This window comes from Vicugna pacos, chromosome X (genome assembly GCF_048564905.1).
Source record: "Vicugna pacos chromosome X, VicPac4, whole genome shotgun sequence".
NCBI lineage: Eukaryota > Metazoa > Chordata > Mammalia > Artiodactyla > Camelidae > Vicugna > Vicugna pacos.
Genome location: NC_133023.1, coordinates 18,672,182 through 18,690,000, shown reverse-complemented (window position 1 = coordinate 18,690,000; position 17,819 = coordinate 18,672,182). Strand labels below are relative to the sequence as shown.

General features: G+C 41.8%; 1 protein-coding gene across 3 annotated transcripts in view; it reads right to left on the bottom strand.

Annotated features, from left to right (window-relative positions):
• Positions 1–17,819, bottom strand: part of POLA1 (DNA polymerase alpha 1, catalytic subunit) — a 268,997-nt gene that overhangs the window by 11,577 nt on the left and 239,601 nt on the right. Inside the window, exon 37 of one of the 3 annotated variants that reach the window (XM_031673315.2) lies at positions 4,288–4,553. The exons of the other annotated variants lie outside the window; for them this stretch is intronic. Coding sequence (XP_031529175.1) covers positions 4,489–4,553 — 65 coding nt within the window. The 3' untranslated portion in view covers positions 4,288–4,488. Of the gene's footprint in view, positions 1–4,287; positions 4,554–17,819 lie in introns of those variants that run through there. 3 annotated transcript variants of the gene reach the window in all.

The window sequence follows — 17,819 nt, the reverse complement described above, 5'->3', positions numbered from 1 at the left end:
GGCAGCTGCTTTCCTTCAGAGTGAATGAGCAGGAGAGTGAGAGTGCATGCTCAAGACGGAAGTCAAAATCTTCTGTAACCTAATCTCAGAAGTGATGTCCTGGTGATGTCCCACCCTCTTTGGCACTGGGTCTGGCTCATACCCAGAGGAATAGGGCTACTGCGTAAGAGTGAACGCTAAGGGGCAGGGATCATCGGGTGCCATCTTAGAAGCGGCCTATCAGAGAGGGCCACTGCCCTGGAGAAATGGTGGGAATACAGAAAATCATGAATAAATATATTATTTGCCAACTTGTGGGGTATGTATTACAAAAAGCTAACTGACTCAGTGTGGAACACCTAAGGAGTGGGGGAAAATCAAAGGCCTTAAGAAATCTGAGGGAAAGTCAAAGGCAGACTTTTAAGTGACTGCTTACCATCAAACTCATTATCCAAGGAAAAGTATATGAAGGCAAATTCTGTACCAGATACATTTTTTGGCTGCTCTGGATTTAATGTTTATGTAAAATGGATGTGGCTGTGGATTTCTGACTCATCAGTTACAATCTAAATCTTAAAAGCAATGCAGCCACTCAAAGAACCAACCGTGGAGTTTGAAATACCAGTTTTCAGGGTATCAGGATTAGCAACCTCTACCCTCTTAAATTCTTTGAAGTGATAGGCTGTATTTTCTCCAAGTTCTTCTATTAAGCTAATATGACTTTGTCTCTTGGAAACCCGAAGACCATGGTGTATTCCATTCCAGGGTATGTCAGTCAAGCTCTTTAAGTAGGATTCTCCGTCAGTTTCATCACAATTGACCACGTATCTTGAAACCTTAACTGGCTGGTCATCAAGATGGCCACTGTCCTTCTCTGTCAACTCCAGGGTGGTCCAGGGGAGGTAACTGGTGACTGTGTCCCACCCTACTTAGCGTTTTAACTGGGGCATCCCCTCTGCCATAACTAACATCAAGGCTCTAAGGAAACTGTCCTAAGAGCAGAACACTTTCTTAGAAGTTGGAGGCTCTTGTGAGGCTAGGTAGCCTAAGTGAAGCCACCCATAAATACAAGCTGAATAAAATTTAAATTCTACCTTCAGAATTTAGCAAGAATTTGGTAAAGTTGACCTAAAACTTACAGAAGAAGGCTTTCTCCTCACAGGGTTGGCCAAGTACTGACCATACTGGCTAACTCCCAAGTAGGGGGAGTGGTTTACTAGAAGCAGTTAAAAAAAAATTGGTATTTTATGTTTTATGCCTTTCATTATCATAGGGCAAGGGTTGGCCAAGTATGGCCTGAAGACCAAATCCAGGCTGCCACTTGTTTCTGTCAATAAAGTTTTATTGGCACACTGCCATGCGCATGTGTTTCTGAATTGGCCATGGCCACAGCGGCGAACATGAATAGCTACAATGGACACTGCCTTGTTCGCAAAGCTGAAAATATTTACTTTGTGACTCTTTATAGAGAAAGTTCACCAATTCCTGATATAGAGAGGGTGAAAAATACATATAATACATATTCTATTATTTCATCCTGACAACAATCTCATCAGTGAAACAGAAGAGACGCTCTACCCATGAGGAAACCGGACCAGGAAGCTTTTTGCAAGGCCACACCTGGGCTCACGCTCCTTCCTCTCCGTGTGCGGAGGGGCACAAAAAGAAACTCGCATTCTCCTACTTCCCAGTCTGTGCAACTGTACTTTAAAAATGCACAAGTTCTCCTCAGTACTATTATAGGTTTCTTACCTTTGGCCCAGACAACCGAGAGTCTTGGCAATTTCAGCCCATGTGGATGCAGGATTCTGGAATGAACTTGCTCCCCTCTCCTCCCCGTAAGGCCAAACATTTCACTTTATAGACAGTTAAATCTGCTTTAATAAAAATCGGAATCCTTATTTCAGTGCATTCTGTGGCTCTTCTTGGATTAAGATCAAATGAGAGAAGAAAAGATGGACTGAGCACATCAGGGAATGTTCTATTGCACATTCAAGATTCTTCTCAAATAAATGCATAACCCTTGTGGTAAAACTTAAGAAAATCCCTTTATATTCTCCTTTACAAAAAGGCTTCTATCCAGGCATTCTTCTAAGAGAGTGTGTTGGTAGCTAGAGACACTCATCACCTCCATTTCTGTATATTTAAGATGTACCTTTTTAGCTACCAACAAAGAATCCCCACCTCGCTCTGCATTTTTACTATCACAGTCCTCAATGTATACTTTTTAATGCTTATTCCAAAGCTAATTACAAAACAGGTCTTATTGATTTGCAAATTGTTGCTATCCAAAGCTATGTCACATTTATGACTCAAAGATTAAAAGGGAGAGCGGTGTGTCTCTTACATGGTACATTCTTGATGAAGTCACTGAATTCTCCGAAGCCTCTGACCCTGTGAAGCAGCCTCTAGGCCCTCATTTCCCTCACTTTGCAGATGGAAGCAGGGGGCTCCAGAGATGTAGGTAGTGGAGGACACGACAGAATGACAGAATGCCTGAACCACCATTCCACAGAAGAGGCAAATGGTGCTGTGGGAGGTCTAACTGCTTTCCTGGATGCATCCCTCTAAGCAGGGCAGTCTCCTTCCCACGTTAAGGCAGGGCCACTCACACTGGAGAGCATGCAATGGATTCTTCCAGATGGCGCTAGTGAATGGGCTGGTTACAGATACCGACCACATCACTATCAGGGCCTTTTCTTCAATGCTTTAGCAAAAGTAAAATGCTCTTAAACTAGAAACTGAAGGAATACGTAAATCTGAAAATAAGCCCAGAAAACCATGACATCCGGGCAAGAACTCTGGACTCACATAAGGCCGAGAACTCGTAGGCTCTTGATCGGTGGAACAATTTTTGTTGGTCTTCACCTCTACAACCAAATGACCACATCCCTCACTGGCAAATGACCTGTGTTTGGGCCTCTCTACTTGTTCAGTCAACAAATATTTATTGACTACCCACTAGGTGTCAAGTACAATTTGGGATGGGCTGGGGGTGAAGGAAGGAATCCAAAACTAAATCCATGTGACAGCTATACTTCAGTAACACAGTCTGGCAATCTAGTTGGATTTAAAAAATACAAATAAGCAAACGCACAATTCCATGAACCCACAGGAGAAGCATGAATTATTAATTACTTCAACAGACATATACTGAGTGCCTACCATGTGCCAGGTATGCCCCGGAGATACAGGAATGAACAAAAGAGACAGAAATGCTTCCCTTAGGCGGGTGGGTGTAGCCCAGTGGTGGAGTGCATGCTTAGCCTGCATGAGGTCATGGGTTCAATCCCTAGTACATCCATTAAAAAAAAAAAAAAAGCTTGCCTTAGCCATCATGGAAGACAGCATAGAGACTCCTCAAAAAATTAAGAAGAAAATAACCATATGATCCAACTATCCCACTTCTGAGTATTTACTCAAAGAATACAAAAACACTAACATAAAAAGATACACGCATCCCCATGTTCACTGCAGCATTATTTACAATAGCCGAGACATGGAAACAACCTAAGTGTTCATCAATGGATGAAGAAGATGTGGTATCTGTAGATAATGCTACTTGGCCACTAAAAAAAGGGTGAAATCTTGCCATTTGCAACAACATGGATGGACCTTGAAGGTATTATACTAAGTGAAAATAAGTTGGGGGGAGGCTATAGCTCAGTGGGTAGAGCACATGCTTAGTATGCACAAGGTCCTGGGTTCAATGCCCAGTCCCTCCAACAAATAAATAAACCTAATTATCACCCTCCAAAATAAATAAATAAAAATAATAACTAAAAAAAATAAATGTCAGATGGAGAAAGACAAATACCATATGATTTCACTCATATTTGGAATCTAAAAAACAAACAAAAGTAAGTAAATGAACAAACCAAACCAAACACGAAGATACAGAGACCAGAGTAACTACTAACAGAGGAGAAATTGGGAGGCAGGGGAAGGAGGGTGAAATGGGTAACGGTGTCATCTGGATGGTGATGGTGACGGATGGAAACTGATGGAAACTAAATTTCTGGTGGTGAGCACTCTGCAGTGTGTACAGAAGTAGAAATACATGTACATGTGAAACTGATATAATGTTACATATCAATGTTACCTCAATAAAAGAATAAAAAATGCCTGCCTGCATAAGGCTTAGAGTCTGATTATAATAGATATGGTTAACAAAAGAGAAAACTCCATTAGAGATAGTATAAAGGTAAAGATACATTCTTTAGAAGAAAGGCAGTCCAGAAACCCGAGTTTTGCTTTTATTATTACTGAAATACATCTAACAGATCACAACTCAATTATCTTGAGCACCGCTTATAGGTTATTTATGTAGTTTTAAGTCTAAATAAATTCTGTGGAAATGGAGCAGGCTTGAAATATAGTGTTACTGCCACCCTCGAAACAGCCCATCCATTGGCCTTGAATTGAAAAATATGGTTCACTCCAAAGTACATCGAATCCAACATATACAGCTGCCATCTGTCCTGCAGTCATAGTAGGAGTCCTTTTCATTCACAAGCAAAGCCAGTGGAGGGGAGGAGGGACTTGAGATGGAGAGAGGATAAATTCCATTTGTGCTATTAAAAAAAAAAGTAGAACAGTGAACCCAGTGGTTGAAAAGTGAAGATAAAAAGAAGAAAACAGTAATCTTGCTATAGAAACCAGAGAATTATGTTCTCGCTCACCCCCCACTTTTTTTTTTTTGCTTTCACGCTGCACAAACTCTAGCACCCTGAACAACTCACTCTCCTGCTATTTCCAGCACTTTAAAGAAACTTTTCAACATTTCTGTTTGACACATTTTTTCAACAGGGAGGTGAAGACAATAAGTAAACAGGTAGTGAAGGGCTATTTGGAGAGCTGGTCAGTCACAGTAATAATAAAGGGAAAAAAAAAAAAACTCCACCAGAACAGAACAGCTATCCTATGTGCGGCAGCCACAGACAGCACCTGACCTCTGACAAACAGTTTTCAGAGTAATTTTAATGCTACTCTGGATTTAACTTGACTAACTGGTAGCAATTGAGCACATCTTTTTTTCTCTCTCTCTCTCTTTTTTTTTTTTGTGGGAGCAGTTATCTAAAATGCTACAATAACAGCATCAAAAGTAGAATGGTGGAAGATTGGTTTTCCATTGTGCTGCTGAACTGGCATAATGCCCACTTTAAAAGCAATTCCCTGCTCATCACTGAAATCTGGCAGACACGACACTAAATGCCTTGAGGGAAAAAAAAGGGGGACTTGAGAAGGGGGAACCCACTCCAACCACCACGCAAAGGGGGGAAAAAGAGAGTGCCAGATGATGAATCTAGATAAGAAAAGAAAATTGCCAAATAAAAAGTTGAGCATGGCACGCAGCCTCCCGACAGGCTGTACTTAATTTGCGCGAAGAAGATTTTGTCTATGGGTCTGCATTAGTAACTGCAGAACAAAACAAAAGCAAAATATATATTTATGTCTGTCTATTGTCCTGATGAAGCAAAAACCGAGTGAGTTCCGTCAATCATGTGTCAAACGCATCTTCCCCGTTTTATTTACCACCAAATATAATGAGTAAATATGTGATAATAAAACTCTTCTTTTTACATGGACATATACAATTTTTCCTCCTGCTAAATACAGGTAATGATTTAGTAAGCTTTCAAAATGTCTTTTTACTGTCAATAAAACTAATTCTATTCCCATTTTCATGTGGGAAAAAAAGGCTTTACAAATGAAAATTCAAATTAAAATTCTGATTATAGTGTAGTGTGACAACACCTGTATTTATAATTTTACTGTCAGCTAGCTTGTAGTGTTTAACAATAGCTCGAAGTAGAAAAGTAATTGGAATTTGTCTGTAACATGCCAGATGACGGCATCGGGCGCTTTGCTACGCTACAGCAAATTTGGTTTGATGGCAAAATAACCTCACTGAGATTTCTACACATGAAAGGTTAGCGGGGCTGGAGGAGGGGGAAGGTCTCCCACGTATGAGACCCCTTCCGGAATCTGCAAGTTTGCACCTGATGAGTAAAGACCACCGTGACCCTGACTTGTGTTCCTGGCCCCTAGCCTCCCCCGCGGCCTCGCAAACCGCGCTGATGCAATTGAGTTTAAGACCAGATAAATCAAGAACAATAAAACCCTGTTCTGTTTTTCTTTAAAAAATCTTTTTAGTATTTTTTGGTGGGGGGAGGTAATTTAGGTTTATTTACTTATTTAATGGAGGTACCAGGACTGAACCCAGGACCTCGTGCATGCTAAGTATGCACCCTACCATTTGAGCTACACTCTCCCCTCTGAAACCCTGTAGTTTCTAAAACCTTCTGATGACTTCATTCAACTATGAACCTGGCAGAAGCGGGAAGGATGAGGGATCCATTGGGTGATGAGAAGCATGCTTGGGGGCTGTGAGCACCCAGGTGGAACAGGGTGAGGCCCTTGCCAAGGACAAGGAACAGAAAGCTTTCCATTTCTCAAAGGCTGCACAGCCAGGAGCACTGGAGATGTTTATTGTATTCACACACTTTCAATAACCACAGATAAACAATAAAAGGTACCCACACAGATGCCTGAGATTTGCTATTTATCGAAAGATTAAGAGAAAACGTACACATCCCACTTAGACTTTTACTGAAGCCAGATGGAGAAAAAAATTATTTAAAGCAGTGTTCTGCTGTCAACTCGAATCCTTCAAAACTCATAAACACACACTCATCTCCACACACAACTTGCCTTACTCTAGTCTACAAGTGAAAAGCCCATCTTTTTCATTATCCTAAAGATGAAAAAAAAAAAGCCACATACAAAGGAAAAACAGAATGACAGTGATGTTTTAGTTTACACTAGATATGGCAACACACACAAACTGTCAAAACTATGGAATGAAAAAAGCTGTTATCAAGCAACTGTCAAGAGAGTCCTCTGAGATTTGGAAATCTTGTGTTTATTGTAACTACTGCACATTACACAAAGAAAGAAACAGCCCTCTCCTTGCTCTTGCTGCTAAATATCATGCAAGAGAACACAGGCTTCTCCCTTAGTATTTAGATTAATTTTTCCCCTGTGTGTAATTCTGTGCTTGACAGAGCTGCTCCCCTCCTCCTCGCTTTTCTAACAATATGGCCAAAGTTCAGAGAGAAACTCGAGGTTACATCAAACATTATTTCATTTCGAAAACCATCACCGCCTCATTTCATGTTGTTAACTGGTTGTCTATCTGTAAGAGTGGAATCTTGTTAACATCAAAATGCATAGTCTTCACCTGAATGATTTTTCTGACTTTGAATTCTACAAAGAGAAGCATAGCGTGGAAAAGGCATAGGCACTTACCATAAAATGATTTTAATTTGTGATTCTCTCTCTTTCCATCTCCCTATTAATGCATACATCGAGAAACCCAAATCCCTAAAGGAAAATTACTGTCTTATAAGGGGAGATACAAGAAAATACAGGGTCCAAATCTCTTCCACAGTGCATGGATATGAGTGATTTATAGGTCATCTCCCCAACCCAAACTCAAGGGACAAAATTCCACTTGTAATCGAACCTGAGTCGGTACATTTTACTATACTTGCTAACGTGGCCTTTCCACCTGAACATCAAGGGGAGCATCACTCAGACTCTTAATTCTTGCTCTGAGGCCACGTAGCCCTTCTCAGCCAAGTGCAGAGCTGAGCCTCATCGCTCCGAGCAGCAGATTAATATGAGTGAAAGCAGTCTTCAGGTGTTTCCGTTTTTATTTTTCATGTTTCCTTTAGATGCAGAATTCTTGCCTTCTGACATTCCACAGGATGCAGAAAAACTGGACAGCAGAACCTTTACTGTAAGTGTAATTGCCTGGATTCAGATGAACCATGGGTCAAGTCAACTCACAAAATATGTTACTGCAGAAAAAAAAGTTAGCAACGTACGGGCTGACATATAGAACAACAGTCATAACTCTGGACCAAAGAGATGCCACTGAATTTACTTCTGCACGTGGTCCTGGCAGACTTGCCTACTTGGAGAGCTAATGAGAACATGGGGGCGTTACTGATGCACGTGCTGGCCATCTTGGTGACGCAGGAGAGAAGTCAACGAGTCTTGAGGGGATCTTGGTTCTAAATAGATTACAGTGGTTACCCAATACTTAGAACATACTTATTTTAGGTTTCAGTGACCTGGTATGACTCAGTCAGTAGCAGAATAGGTCAGTCAAATTTTAACCTGAGGTAAAAACAGTTTAACAGTGATGTCAGTTTTATAAAAATGAAGCTGACTGCCTAGTAAAGAAAATCTAAATTCTTCTAAAGCTCTTATGTAATCTTTTATGATTTTTAAAGTGTCCCTCAATTAATAACAGGAAAAAGAGGAATATTGACATGTTTTATCACTTGCATTCTCTAGTACTATTTTAGGGTAAGTGGCCAATTTACATTCTTTTCATGCAATGAAAATCAAGTTTTATGCAATTATCTTAATACCAACCAGTTCTCTGCTAATGATATTTTATTCAAGGTAAATAGTTAATTTTTTTCTGCTTAGTCTAGTGACATTTTGGCAAGTTTCATGTGGAAAAAAGAGCTGCACAGTAAGTTATGACAGCTGGTTCATTAAGGAAGTTTGGGAACATCTGCAACAAAGTTGGGGACAGTACTTTTATTCACACAATTTACAAACCATTAGCACTGCGCACACAGCAGTTAACTTTCAAGCGTGCTCTAGAGCTAAACTGTTCAGGGTTGAACCTTGACTCTGCCATTGACTTGCTGTGTGACCTTGAGCAGTACCTACATCGCCTCATCTGTAATGTAGGGATAACAACAGAGCCTAGTTTGGCAGAGGGTATAGCTCAGTGGGGGAGGGTATTACTCAGCTGTAAGAGTGTGTGCCTAGCATACACGAGGTCCTGGGCTCAAGCCCAAGTACTGCATTAAAAAAAAATAATAAAAATAGATAAAAAAAGAAAAGAAAAGAAAAGTGCCTAGTTCATATGTTGTTGTGGGAATTAAGTAGGTTAAAACACGGGACTTGCTTACCATAGTATCTAGTGCTTCATGTAGTCAATAAATGTTAACTATTATTATTGCTATTTGCATACCTGGTATCATTTTATACTGTGAACTGTGGATCCTGTCTAGAATCTAACCAAAAAAGGAAAACATGCAGAGAGAACTACTTCACATCATATCTGAGCCAGGTGGGACATGAGCTAAGTAGGGGTGGGGGTGTGTACCAAGACCCCTGCCAACGTTCTTTATTCCATACTAGGAGGCCTTTGGATTTCATGAGCGTTCAAATGATAGTACAGATATAAGTGGAAATCTCTTAACTATAATAAAGAACAAAGAAGGAAGCACTGTTTACAAATACATATAATTCGAATTCTTAGAACATAAATGTGGACAAAATTCAAACAGCACCAAAAAAGCCTATAATGCAAACTCCCGAATTTCTGGTTAAAGATGGTACACTAAATACACATATTTAGTTCTGTAAACTCCTAAATCTGCACTAAAATGACAGTAAAGGCCTTTGTTTAAAGGCATAATAAACTTCAAGGAAGAGGAAAACAGGAGTGGAGATGCCAAAAGCAAAAGCTAGAAAACAGAAGGACAAGAGGGAATTTACTTGACAGGTGTCAGAAAGCACGATTCCAGGCAGGCAGTGGGGGGGGGAGCTGAAGAGGAACCTGGTTTATCCCATAAAGCTCCCAAGAGCCTGTGAATGGGTGCCTGGAGGTATCTTGAAAAGAACATCTGGAAAAGAACAGGTGAAGGGCAGCCTTAGAAAATTGGTTGAAGCATGTTTCAGAAACAGATCCCAAGTCCCTGCCTCCATTCTGGCAGAAGGCTTATTCCCTGGTGAGGGCCTCTGAAATGAGGGGGACACTGGGCCGATACTGGATGCTGAGACCCCAAGTTCCCTTTCCTCCTAGATGCTGGCAGCCACCTCCCGCAGCAATGAGACTGGGAAAGTCTTCTTTGAGGAATCAACCAGCCTATGAGAAAAAACTCAAGTTAACTGACATATTACATCCATGAAAGAAGGACATTTGGGGAACAAGAAAAAGTTCTTAGAAATTGGAAGTGTAATAGCAGAAAGAAAAAACTTAATTGGAAATGATGAGGAGATAATCAAAGAAGAAATTCAAGAAAATTTCCCAGAACTGGAAGGCTTGCCTTTCCAGATGGAAAGGGCCCAGCATCACGAGTGAAGACTGCTCCAGACCAAGACATGCTGTCGTCAACGTGGCCATGGCTACGTGCACAGGAGAACCTCTGGTTTTCTCAAAAGGAAGTGGCGATTTAAGGTCACATATAGAAAGGATTAGGAATCGGAAAGGTTTTCAAAAAAGAGAGTAGAACATTGTCTCCAATATTATGAAGGAAACTGAGTTCCAGCCTAGAATTCTCTATCTATTCATTAGGTATGAGGTAGACTAAGAGCATTTTAAGACAAGGTCTCAAAAACTTCATGTGCCATGGATCTGTCCTCAAAAGCTACTGGAAGAGGCACTCTACTTCTCCCCAAAACAGAAACAGTGAACAAAGATGCAGACTCTAGGACATGAGGACTCTGAAGTGAGTGCTATATGAAGGCAATGCCCAGACGAGGGTGAGGGAGAGAGCCCAGGATGACAGCTGCGCATCAGGCCATGAGAACCATCAGCCCAGAATACCGGGTATGTTTGAACTGGATTAAGAGCAGGTTTAGATAACCAGGGGAAGGGCTGGTATGTATAAATACTGACTGCTGACCTGTCAGAATCGTGATAACTGCCTTATGGGCATGGGGCGGGGGTGTTGTCCACTGTAGGAAGTGACCAGATAATGCACTCTGTGCCAGTTGTTTGGAGATAAGGAGGTAAACACTAGAAGCAGCACCACAACGAGTTACAAATGGTTGCTTCTGAGGTCTGGCGAACGGGAAGGCTGTGGGAAAAGGGACAGCTTTTGGTAAGCAGCCAAACGGAACTTGTGATATGAAAAATTATGTGCATGTACAACAGATAAAATTCAAGAGTCAACCAACCAACAAAAAGTCTCCCGTCCACCCCTAGCCCCTTCTCAGAAGCCATCGTTTTTTTTGCCCCTCTTTGTGCCCGCCCAGGAATATTCGGGAAGCTTTATTAACATGTCACAGAGGCAGGAAAACCTTGGCTATCTAGAACTAGTAGGGTAGCTGGCTTCGCTGAGAAGGCTGGAGATGTTTATGTGAATTATGCAAACTTCTAAAGGACACCTTTCTCAAATGCCTATATTACAAGGTGCTGAACTCTTTCTGGAAAACTAAGAGTGTTCACTGTGAACACTGCTTCCCGTGAGGGCCTGTGCCGGCTGCGTGTGCAGGGGCAGGCAGGACGCAAGCCGACAGTGATGGTGCTGGAACTGGCTTTTCTGGACCACTTGCCAATTTTTGCCCTGCTTTCAGGCCAGACTGCTTCCCCCAAATGGCCTAGTGGTGCTTTTCTGGTTGAGTAACTTCCTAGGGTGAGGCTTCTTAAGGACTTTTGTACCAACGACCTCTTTGGCAGTCTACCAAATAAAGCCCCTGGACCCCTTCTCAGAATGTTTTTAAACAGGTAAAAGAGAACACACAGGATCACAAACCCAATTATACTGAAATACATGTATCAAAGTATTTAAAGAACACATTTACGGTGAGCAGTACATGTACTTTCTGATTAAAGCATTAAGTGACAAGATCTAGTATTGTAACGACTGCAATTTCAAAGCAACGATGAGTATATAAATGAGATTTTAGGTGTCGGCATCAACTGTAATGTCACGTGAAAATATCCTTGACTTCTACTGGTGACAAAATCATAGATGCTACTAGTACCACTGTAGTCTGAGGTCTTCACCTAGAATTGAAGGGAGGGCTAAAATTCCAGTCAGAGGTTAGTGAAAATAAAGATGTGTCTTTTGCCCATTCAGGTTCACAGATTCCCTGGTTCTGGAGCAGCTGTTCTTAAAGTGTGAGCCACGGACCCTTGGGTTGTGGGGGGGTGGAGGGGGGAACTTGAGCCCCTTTCAAGGATCCCTGGGGTCAAAACTTTTCAAAATCATACTAAGACATTATCTGTCTTTTTCACTCTCATTCTGGGTCTGCAGTGGGGTTTTCAGAGGCTACATGATATGTGATGTTGCCATGGACTGAATGCAGAAGCAGATATTCAAAATCAGCTGCCCTCTAATAAGCCAGACATGAAGAGATTTGCAAACATTTAGAGTGCTACTCTTCACAATTTTTTTTGGGGGGGGAGAATATAGTTATTTTCATAAAATAGGTTTCTGTGTTGACGTGTGATGAGTTTCTTATTGTTATTTTAAAATGAATTTAAGGCCCTCAATACTTTTTAAGCATGTAAAGGAGTCCCCAGACCAGAAGTCTGAAACCCGCAAGGCAACACAGCTGCCTTTCTATAAAACCAGTGACCCAGAGACCAAGGCTGCTTTCTTCGTGCCCAGAAAATCATCACTACATTTACTTCTCTTAGTGGCCTTTGAGTCGACAAAATACTATCTAGGGTTTCCTCAGCATTTAGCACAGTGGCCCCAGGCCTTCCTCACTAGCTCACTCACCCACGTCCTCTCATTCGCCCTAAGTTAAGGTTTCCTAACCTACTGACACTGCAGGCTGCCAATCTTCTGTTGTGGAGACCATCCTGTTTCCATAATAGGATGTTCACCAGCATCCCTGGCCTCCACCCACTAGAAGCCAGTAGCACGCCACCTCCCTGAGTTGTGACCATCAAACATGTCTCTAGACTTTGCCCAAAGTCCCTTGGATGGCAAAATCATCCCTGGTTTGGAACTACTGTCCTAAGTGTACTTGCAAAGGATAACCACCCTGTGTCAGACAGGCTCACTCTTCACACTTGCCCAATAATACCAAGACTCTTTCTCGAGGGTGAAGATTTTTCTTGTCATTCAATGACTTTTTTTTTTAAGCGAAATACGCACTCTCCTGGGTGGGTGGGTGGGATTTAATGGGAAAAAAATCTGAATGAAGATGAACAGTAAGCTACTCAAGAGAATCTGGGGCAAGGGAGAATCAATCAGTCAAACCCCGAATTCATGACATCTCTGCTCTGAAACGGGCTGAGAACTAGAGGCATCCCCACAAGGACACAGTAACCTATTGGGAAGCAAATGGGTCTGATGAGGAACACTGCACATGTAGGTTTGCTCTGGGTCAGGGACAGAAGCCAATACAATGTAGATGGTCCCCAAAGAAAGACGGTGGCTCCTGGGGAGGCCTGACTTTGGGGAGATCGTGGAGAAGCCAGCTTGGAATAACCAGAGGGGAGAGCCTGCCTTTTTATTTGGTGAAAGAACATATTTCAGGTAAATGGAAGAGCTTGGAGAGGGCACAGGTTACTGCAGACTCTTTGGAGGACTCTAGACTCCACCAGAACATAAGCAGATTTCACCCACATCTTCCTCAGGCCAAGTCCAAGTTTCTTTGTCCAGGGTCCCCTCTCTAATATCCAAGCCAGAACTGCGCGATGGAAGGAGAAAGGACCAGGAAATGAGTGTCTTGTCAACTATGCCAGCTAACTGTCAACAGACAAGCTGATGGTTGCTGAAAGAAAGTGGAACTCATCCTATAAGCCTACTTGTTTTTATAGAATCCTTGGTTTCTCAGGAAAAGTTATTTAAAAGACTGTTGCCTCAAAGACAGTTTTTAAAACTATACACCCTTAACAGTACCTTTAAAAACTGGGGGACTGCCTGTCTTCTCATCCCTGACTTCAGACTCCTCCAGTTTTCCTTTCTTCATCACCAGCACACTATGCCCTAAATGGAATAGAAATCGTTCCACCACCTCAGCGGAATTAAGAACTCCTCTTCTATGCTGGCTCCCGCTCCACCGAAAGATTATGGATTCCTGGAGAACCAGGACAGTATATCATTTGTCTCTTAGAACAATTAAGGCCTGGCAGAGAGATGTTCACTACATGTTTAATGAAGGTTAATAGAGGGGAAAGTTCAGTGAGTTTGGAATCTGAAGTCCTACACTGCTTGATGCTTAGAGGAAAAACGCAGTCCTGCACAAAAAAAAAAAAAAAAACTTACCAAGAAAATGGATTCTTCTTATAGCAAATATTTAATGTGATAATATATGCTAAATATGGCACTTAACTTTTGTTAGTAATTTCATTTCTTTTTGCAGCAAAATCCAGTTTATTTACCATGGATGTGAGGAATAGGTTATTTTGGTTACCTCAACATGATGATGGTTAATGGAAAGGTAATAAAGGACTGTTGATCAATTTTTAAAATGTAATACAACAGCATCTATTAATAACCAAATTCCATCCTATACATTCTCCTTAATGAGTGATTATGAACATTCACCAATACGGTACAGTGCACATTTCTAGTTAGAACTTTCTAAAGAGTTGGATTTTTATATAAAATGAGATTTCCAAGGCCAAGTCTAAATGGAGGGTTATAATTAACGGGGAAAGGAAGCACAAAAATAGAAGAAAAGGTAAATATAACAGGAGACAAAGGTAAATATAAAAGGAGGTAAAGAAACTTTTAAGAGTGTATAGTCGAGGCCGAAGTTCAAATTGTTGAAGATTTTATTCTTCAGAGAGAGACAGAGAGCGAGCGAGCAGCTGGACACTGGCTAACTGAGTGGAGGAGCAACAGAGGGCCGCTTGTGACCCAGCGTGGAGCTTGATGAGGAGGGTCCACGCTAACCACCCAGGACCCGGCCGCGGGTGCCCACACCGACGACACGTTTCCAGCACAGAGCTGCAAATGTCAGCCCTCCAGGGTGTGACTTTTAAAAAATGTTTATATTTGTATCTATGCAGAAAATAAGCTTCAGAACACAGGAACAGCTAAATCCAATTTCTTAACACTACTGCCCCTCAAATGATCTGCTTATGAATCTTTTTACCCAGGTGTGTATGTACGAAGATTCTGGAAGGTGCCCACAAATCCACTGTGGTAACTTCGGGGAGGGGAGTTGGGGAGGGGCAGGGGCTGGAGGACTACTATGCTTTGCTCTGCACACTTTGCCACAGTTTGGATCTTTTACCACAAAAATACATTCATGTAGTACTTGTAAGTAAAACAGAAACAAAGACAAAACCCACAAAGGTTAAATACATATCTAGCGTCCTTGGATGAGAAAACCAAAGAAAGACGTTCTGTGAAAGTTCTTAAAGAACCTGAGCCCATCTCCCATTGTTGCCTCAGATTTAGCCCAGTACAGCCGCTCTCCACGAAAACAAAAATAAAAAAGGTCACTTCGTTAATTATGACATTTAGAGTAACAAGAAAGGACCCACCTTTCTTCTTTTCTGGGACACAAAAATTCAACACTAAAATGTTATTGAATCGAGTTAGTATTATCAGTAAAAAATATGCTCTATTTCCCGTTATTTATGCCCTATCCTTTTCTTTCTTACCAATTACATTCCCTATCATTTCCAAAATATAGACTGTTTTCAATCAACAGATTTCTTTATTACAGCATGCAGCAGGCTTGTTACTGCCTCTTTTCTATACTGAATCCTTGATTGGACAAGCATTTAGAATTTAACATGGACCATGATTGCACATATCCAACAAATTAAAGCTGCCAATCTCTTTCTGGAGACCATCCTTTATACACACTACCACTGAGGAGCACCCTGAGTATATCTGCTCAGGAAAAACGGGCAGGAGTGAAGAAGTGATCACTGCCAGACCTGCCATGTAATCTAGCTCCTCTTCTAGACACTCGCTCAGATTACTGCTGTCCCTTTAAAACGTCTTTTGTAACTCTGATGTCTAAGTCATCCACATAATTCTTCGAACATTAACTATTCTTCATAACCTTTTGTTGTTGTTGTTTTGGGGTGGGTAATTAAGACTTATTTATTTAAATTTTTTAAAAATGGAGGTACTGGGGATTGAACCCAGGACCTCGTGCATGTTAAGCACACACTCTACCACTGAGGTGTACCCACCCTGTCATTCTTCATAATCTTAAAAAAAAAAAAAAAGGACTCGATAAATCTGAAGAGTGAAAAAGCACAGCAGATCAGAGAGATGAGTGAGAAGGCTCACTTGGAGTTCGCAGATGAACTTGCTTTTGGATGACGGGGGCTGGGTGGCGCAAGTGGTGTTTTCCCTGTTTCCCTCTCTAGAAAATGACAATACACCTCAGGTACATCTCGAGCAGCTGTCTGATGAGGAACATGAAGAGACTTTCCATTAAGTGACACTGGACAGAAACGAGATTTTATTACCGGGCAAGGTTAGCACTCAAGGTTTATAGTCCAGTAAGTCGAACCAAAATGTTTTCAAAAACTCGAAGAAAGATGCAATCCTGTGGTTAAGGCAGAGTTACTAGTTTTTCAAATGAGAATGATGTGGAGTAAACATTTTACAATAATAAATTTTAGAACATTACTTACATTATTAAGACGAACTTCGGTTAGACATCACTCAATACGGGGCTTTTGCTGTCTTATAAGCTACGCAAAACAGTTTCCTTATTTGAATTGTCAACCGGAGGTGAGAGTGTTGACAAAAGAGGACTCTTCTTTGATACCTTTGTTTCTCCTAAGAACCAGGGACTCTTAAGGAGAGGGGGTTCCAGATTTGACTTTGGAAACGACGAAAAAAATTGCAAAAATACACAGGGGAGAAAGAAAACTGTCCTGGAACCAGTTTTCTTGCTATTTTTAACAGAGGGGTTTGGCTGGAGGCTCACCTTTTCCTTCCTCCCAAATTGTCAAAGTAAAGACGCTAATGAGTACGATATAGCTGAACTCTTACGCGCTCGCTCACAGTGGCCTGGCCTCCTGACTTGCCCAGAATCAGATGATGTGGGGGAGTAAGGGCGCTGAGGTCAGGCAGCGGCCTGGGTTGGTTGGTTGGTTGATTAATTCATTCATTCATTTGCTGTCAGGCCCACAGTGAACACCCACCATCAGATGTGGCTGGGCTCAGTGCTTAGCAACACCAGGGTGAAAATGACAGTAACCAGCCCCAGCTCCAAGGAACTCAGCTTTATTTAAGAGGGGTGTGAGGCAAGAGACAGATGTGACAAAAATCTCCGAAGACCTACGTGAGGAGGTGAGTGCCTAACTACCCGCAGGGCCAGGGGAAGGTTCCATGGAAAGAGGCACGCTTAAGCTGGAGAAGCATGATTACAGCTGGAGCGGAGAATCTGAGGACAAATCCTAAGTTTAACTTTGGAAAGAAAACATATTGATCTTCCATTTACCAAGTCTGCCTTGACATCAGCATATGTTAATGTTTTCCAATAACGGGCAGGCTTTTAGTTTATGTACTTTTGTGCATACAATTCTAGTACAAACAGCTTCTGTACATAGTGGACACTGATACCAAAGTGTCTGATATCCAGGCAGACTGGTCAATGGGGGCACATACCCTCTACCGAGAATTTTAAGGAACTGAGCTCCTCTTTCCCCAGAGCCACCTAACACGGGGGACACATTACAGGGTTACCTAGGTTCACTCAAGTACTCTGATCGATGCGCTGATGGCCTTAGGGGTGATTTTGGAGGTGGTAGTGGTAACAGATGTTTCCAGCACACCAGCAGAGAATTTAGAAGCAGAAAGGTCTGTTACTATCCACACGGGAATCTCCCCAAGACTGAGTATCAGCCACAGGTGAAATGGCAGGAATGTTTTGAGGAAGCAGCATCAGAAGGTGTGTACCGTATGTGGCACACAGCAGGCACCTGGTCTATGGCATCCATGATGTCAGGCTCCTTTATTGATGTATCAACTGCCTAGGGCATTATGAGATTTTAACCATAGCTTTTTCCTCTGGGAATCTGTGAGTAACTACAGAATGACTCAGCGGTGAACATGGTTGGAAAAAAAAAGTGCCTTTCA